This window comes from Gymnodraco acuticeps, unplaced genomic scaffold (genome assembly GCF_902827175.1).
Source record: "Gymnodraco acuticeps unplaced genomic scaffold, fGymAcu1.1, whole genome shotgun sequence".
NCBI lineage: Eukaryota > Metazoa > Chordata > Actinopteri > Perciformes > Bathydraconidae > Gymnodraco > Gymnodraco acuticeps.
This window is the reverse complement of record NW_022990403.1, coordinates 204,118-210,855: the sequence shown is the minus strand read 5'-3', so window position 1 is coordinate 210,855 and position 6,738 is coordinate 204,118. Positions and strand designations below refer to the sequence as shown.

General features: G+C 41.9%; 1 protein-coding gene across 1 annotated transcript in view; it reads right to left on the bottom strand.

Annotated features, from left to right (window-relative positions):
- Nucleotides 1-887: 887 nt before the first annotated feature.
- The window catches only part of chd4b (chromodomain helicase DNA binding protein 4b), a 68,557-nt gene continuing 62,706 nt past the window's right edge, over nucleotides 888-6,738 (bottom strand). The window contains 3 exon segments of the mRNA XM_034224869.1: nucleotides 888-1,181; nucleotides 4,722-4,917; nucleotides 5,755-5,887. Of these exon segments, the coding sequence (XP_034080760.1) occupies nucleotides 979-1,181; nucleotides 4,722-4,917; nucleotides 5,755-5,887 (532 nt within the window). The 3' untranslated portion in view covers nucleotides 888-978.

The following is a 6,738-nucleotide window of genomic DNA, read 5'->3' as shown; positions in this document are numbered from 1 at the left end:
TGTTCGTATTTCGGGAATCTTACAGGGAGTAAATCTGGGATGCAGTCAGGAATGTCGAGGTACTGCTGGGGGCGTTAGTAGCCGGGATGGGGTCACCTGACGGGGGGTGGGGATTAAGGATAGTGGGTCAAGACGTAGGAGGAGGAGACTGATCTGACTGATAGAAATGTGACGTGGTCTTAAATTCGGTGCTTTCTGCAGTAGAGGTGCACATTAAGATGCCCTGTTTACACACACACACACACACACACACACACACACACACACACACACACACACACACACACACACACACACACACACACACACACACACACACACACACACACACACACACACACACACACACACACACACACACACACACACACACACACACACACACACACACACACACACACACACACACACACACACACACACACACACACACACACACACACACACACACAGATGATGACAATAACGTTATCTTAAAAAAAAAAAGTGTCAAAAATGTTCTAAAAGAAACAAGAAAATCCCTTGACATTTTGTATGATGCAAAAACAAGTAGAATGCACCAGTAAACTCCAAGCATGCTGCTCCAGTCTTCTTCTTCATGTTACATAACAGTTACTCTCTCTCACACACACACAGACACACACACACACACTCCCTAGACACACAAACACGTTTGACCCTGCAGTAGAGACAAAGGGCAGGTCGGTGCGGCTGCAGTTCAGTCACAGTGCTCAGGATACAGAAACTCCTGAAATCAACGTAAGAAAATCCCCAAAATCAATGTCGGAATCTTGTCGTGTCTGCGTCCAGCGGCTGAAGCTCCTCTGAGTCCGAGGGATGGTTTCTGGGTGAAGAGCGAGGGGACTAACCTGTGCTGTACAAGGTTATTTTTTTTGGGCAGGGGGGCGTCTGCTACATGGTGGTGAGGTGAGGGCAGCTAGCCTCAGTCAGTGAGAGTGAAAGGAGCGATGTGATAGGTCAGCGCTGCACCTGCATCTGCTGCGACGTCTGTGATTGGCTCTGAGCGGAGAGCTCCGGGGCGCGGCTGGCCAATCGGTTGAGGATGTTCCTCTCTGACATCTGAAGCCGCACGGCGACAGGGGGTATCCTGGCGATGGTTGCCGGGAGACGCGTGACGTCGGCCTTCATGTCGCTTAGCAGTTCCTCGAGCTGTTTGAGAACTGGAGAAACAACACGGAGACAAACTGTGAGAAACCCGCTGTCATCTAAATATATAACTCTTTACGATTTTTAGCAAGTATGTTTTAAAATGACCACATTTCAACGTAAGCTTCAGTAAAACCAGCTTGAAACACCTCAGCTGAGGCCTGTACTACGAAGCCGGTTCAACATACCCTGGATATGTTTGAGTTACCCGGCGTACCTAATCCAAAACAAACTCGCTCTCGCTAAGCGGTCCTACGACGCTGGTTATCAACTCGGTAACTCAAGCCAGGGTTTCTCTGTTTCCGGCTGAGAGCACGTTCACATGAAAGGGGCGGGGCTAGCAACATTTGACCAATCACAAACATGGAGAAGCGTACTGACAGTGCAGCGTCATACTTCCTGAATGAAAAGTCAACTATAATATTAGACATATGAAGAAGTTAAACTTTAAACATCCATGACTTAAACACTTTATCCAGGATAAAAGCCACATAGCTGCACCTGCAAGGTGAATACAGCTGGTAACAGAACAAGTGTTTGAATGCGTACATTAACAGGTTTATGATATCACTGCCCCGTCTAAAACACGATCTGACTTTCATTACATTTGACTCGAGTGTTTCCTCAACTTAATGTGTTGCTTAAAATAATACTTCTGCATACAGTATGTGACACTGAGTGTTGCACGGCCAGATACGGCTCAAGAAGCTGAGTCAAATAAGGAGATATATGATACATTATGAAGTGATATGCCGCGGACTGTAGGCTACTTAATGTTACTTTGATCCGGTTACTTATGTTGTGGCAGATATTTAAGTAAGCTTTCTTAACGCTAATGTTATAATAGTCAGATTGCTCTGAAGAAGGAGGTGATATTCTATTAATGTTCACGTTCACACAGTCGGTGATTTTTGCCGGCCGTCTTTCCTGCAACGGCAGCTTTTCTGTATTTCCTTTCTCTTGTAATATGACTTGATCGCTTTAAACTCCGCACACTGAGCTCTGATTGGTCAGCAGGCAGTGCTTTCACTGAGTTGAGCTCTTAGCCTGCAACCTAACCTGCTCCGGGGCAGGTTAGCCGCTCAGCATAAGTTACCATGGAGATCTAGCCCGCTAAGAAGAGAACCAGCGTCGTAGGACCGGAAACCCAGAGTTTTCCCTGAAGTTAGCCGCTAAGCGAAAATGCGGCTTCGTAGTAAAGGCCTCTGGTCTCCTTTGTTTACTTCAGTAACACAATAACATCACTCTGTAACTCTCGCTCTTCTATTTGGCTAGCGCTCCAGCACACTGTACGTGATAGTCTAAGGGGCGGGACATCTCTAAGCGGTTGACCAATTACAACAGAGCCGACCAGCTAACCAATCAGAGCAGACTGGGCTCTGGTTTCAGACAGAGGGTGAAAAGAGGTGCTGCAGCACAGGCAGTATGAGAAGAATAAAGAGCTTTCTGAACATTAAAGCATGGAGACATGTCCCAGTAGAGACACTAAGTACAAATGACTTTGCATCCTGTGATTTGGATATTACACTAGACCATAATGTGAATCCATCCTAGTAGAAACAGTAATCACGGTCCCTACAGCCAAGCAGCATCTCCCCTTCATCTGTTAATTTTTATAATGATTTAAGAAAGGTTGCCGGTAAAAATGGTGTCCGCAGCCTCTCAGAAGTAAGAAACGTGTTGCTGTTCTCTGTTTTGTTAATCAACCCAATGACCGAATGATTAAATGAGAATGATGAAGGAAAACCAAACCCTGGTGTTGTGGGACTATAATCTCTTATAACCTCAAAGCTTTACGACTGGGTGTTTGTGCAGATTATCTCCTGCAGAGGTCATAAATAGCTCTCCTTGTTCAAACATGGAAGCTGACCACAATGATGCACCTGACATTTATTGCTGGTCACGTTAGTAGCTATATTTAGATATACTTTATATATAGAAATACATATTTGTATTTCCATAATCGCTCCCTTTTCCATTCAGCTGATAGTATCACAACAGGTCGTGCACATTGAAACCATGACGGGGAAAACACTATTTTTATCCCAATGAAAAGTATATAAATAGATTAAGTGAAGCAGCAACACACAAATAAATGCATTTACAAAAAGGGAATAACTTAATAACAAAGCTGTCAGTTTCATGACTTTACATTCATGTAATAAATGTCAATTACATTATCATCTGCTTGAGAACAACTTCTTTTTGGTCATAATAATCTTGGGATTGAAGTGATTCATTTCACAAGGACAGAAATGAACACATTACCAATTACATCAATACCAAAAAATAGAAATATTAAAACTTGCTGAAATCCCAAAATGTTCAAATATGTGTGAGCCAGTAAATAGAAGCTGGCCGTTCCATTACTTTATGTTCATGGGATACATATATAAATGTCAATTAGATCGTTATTATAATAATCTTCCTTTTGTAGTGATTCATTTCACTTGGAAAGACATGAGTGCTATAAGCACTACTACTACTAATACTACCACTACTACCACTACTAATACTCCCACTACTACTAAAACTACTACTACTACTACTAGTGCTAAACCAACTACTAGTGCTAAAACTACTAATACTCCCACTACTACTAAAACTACTACTACTACTACTAAACCAACTACTACTACTACTACTAGTGCTAAAACTACTACTACTACTACTACTACTACTACCGCTACTACTACTACTACTACTACCACTACTACTAAAACTACTACTACTACTACTACTAGTGCTAAACCAACTACTACTACTACTACTAGTGCTAAAACTACTACTACTACTACCGCTACTACTACCACTACTACTAAAACTACTACTAGTGCTAAACCAACTACTACTACTACTAGTGCTAAACTACTACTACCGCTACCACTACTAATACTCCCACTACTAATACTACTAGTGCTAAAACTACTACTACTAGTGCTAAAACTACTACTACTACTACCACTACTACCACTACTAATACTCCCACTACTACTAAAACTACTACTACTACTACTAGTGCTAAACCAACTACTAGTGCTAAAACTACTAATACTCCCACTACTACTAAAACTACTACTACTACTACTAAACCAACTACTACTACTACTACTAGTGCTAAAACTACTACTACTACTACCGCTACTACTACTACTACTACCACTACTACTAAAACTACTACTACTACTACTAAACCAACTACTACTACTACTACTACTAGTGCTAAAACTACTACTACTACTACCGCTACTACTACCACTACTACTAAAACTACTACTAGTGCTAAACCAACTACTACTACTACTACTAGTGCTAAAACTACTACTACCGCTACCACTACTAATACTCCCACTACTAATACTACTAGTGCTAAAACTACTACTACTAGTGCTAAAACTACTACTACTACTACCACCACAATAAAGTTGACTTTGAAAAGCGCTCTATAACTAAAACACATTATCATCAAATCCCACATTTAGTTTTTATATTTTCCAGGTGCATGTCAACCCCCACTCCACCTTCATATATGTCTGACTCCCCAGGTGTTTTACCTTTATGCAGGACAGCATTGGCGGGCTTGTTTCCGGCCATGGACTCCTTGCTGAGGTGCTGGTGGGACTCGGCCAGACACTCCACCTCACTGAAGCGGGTGTTCAGAGCCATGGAGGGGTGGGCCGTGTCCTCCGCCATGTTCAGGTACGCAGCGCGGCGCAGCTGCTCCTCGATCACCAGCGCCTGCTCCAACAACTGACCAAGGAACACAGAGAGAAGACATGAGCATGATGGGAAAGAATATGAATTAACAACAGACAGAATCACACTCTCTCACAGGGGACGACCACTACTGCGTATACTAGTGCTACTACTAGTGCTACTACTAGTGCTAATACTACTACTGCTACTACTACCACTACTAGTGCTACTACTACTATTATTACTCCTACTACCACTACTAATACTAGTGTTACTACCACTACTAGTGCTACTACTACTGCTAGTGCTAAAACTACTACTACTACCACTACTACCACTACCAGTACTAGTGCTACTACTACTGCTACTACTACTACTACTACTACTACCACCACCACTACTACTACTACCACTACTAGTGCTACTACTACTGCTACTACTACTACAACTAGTGTTACTACTACTACTGTGGGTATTGTCCACAGTATCTGACCATTACATGTATGATATATGTGTAATGTGTGTATATGTAAAGCGCTTTGAGTCATTGATAAAGCGCTATAATAAATGTAAGGAATTATTATTATTATTACTACAACTAGTGTTACTACTACTACTATTACCACTACTACTAATAATAATAATAATAATAATAATAATAATACTAGCTACTACTACTACTTATATTACCACTACTATTACCACTTCTACCACTAATAATATTACTACTGCCACTTCTACTAAAATTATATAATCTAACAAAAATCCAGACAGATTTAGAGGTGGATTTGATGTGATTGCTAGACAAATGGGGCTAGAGTATTTCCTCATAATACTTCCCCTTGCTCCGGTGAATAATAAACATGATGGTGGAGGGCGGTCTCGGCTCACCTTGAATCTGCGGGCCAGGAACTTGTTTTTGATCTCCAGGAAGTTTCCTCTGCTCATCTCCCCTTTGAACGGCTCGTTGAGGATGGCGAACCTGACGTCGTTCTGAACGTCCTGCCAGCGAGCGTAGCCGTGACTGAGAGACCGAGGTCAAGTGTAATAACATGAATGTTTTATGAGGGGTCGTATTATCAGATACTCAAGCAGGTTAAAGGAAGTGATATGGGGCAGCTGCACAATATTATTTTGAGTAACAATCGGCCAATATCCTGATTTGACGACAGCATGGTCGATAAAATACCATTTATAATCCAGAAAGCATAGGGTAGATGCTCCTGTACATTTCCATTTCTTGCCAAGCCATTTTTAAGGAAACCAACAAAAATGTACTGTTTTATTATAGTAGACTAAGAAAACCAGGTGATTTTTATGTATAAGAAGATAAGGGATGTACCCGTTGGATTACATCGTCATTCTTAAAGGTCACCTATTATGCAAAATCCTCTTCTTCATGTCTCTTCTACATCAACATGTGTCCCCTCTTCTTCATGTCTCTTCTACATCAACATGTGTCCCCTCTTCTTCATGTCTCTTCTACATCAACATGTGTCCCCTCTTCTTCATGTCTCTTCTACATCAACATGTGTCCCCTCTTCTTCATGTCTCTTCTACATCAACATGTGTCCCCTCTTCTTCATGTCTCTTCTACATCAACATGTGTCGTCTCTTCTTCATGTCTCTTCTACATCAACATGTGTCCCCTCTTCTTCATGTCTCTTCTACATCAACATGTGTCCCCTCTTCTTCATGTCTCTTCTACATCAACATGTGTCCCCCTCTTCTTCATGTCTCTTCTACATCAACATGTGTCCCCTCTTCTTCATGTCTCTTCTACATCAACATGTGTCCCCTCTTCTCCATGTCTCTTCTACATCAACATGTGTCCCCTCTTCTTCATGTCTCTTTTACATCAACATGTGTCCCCTC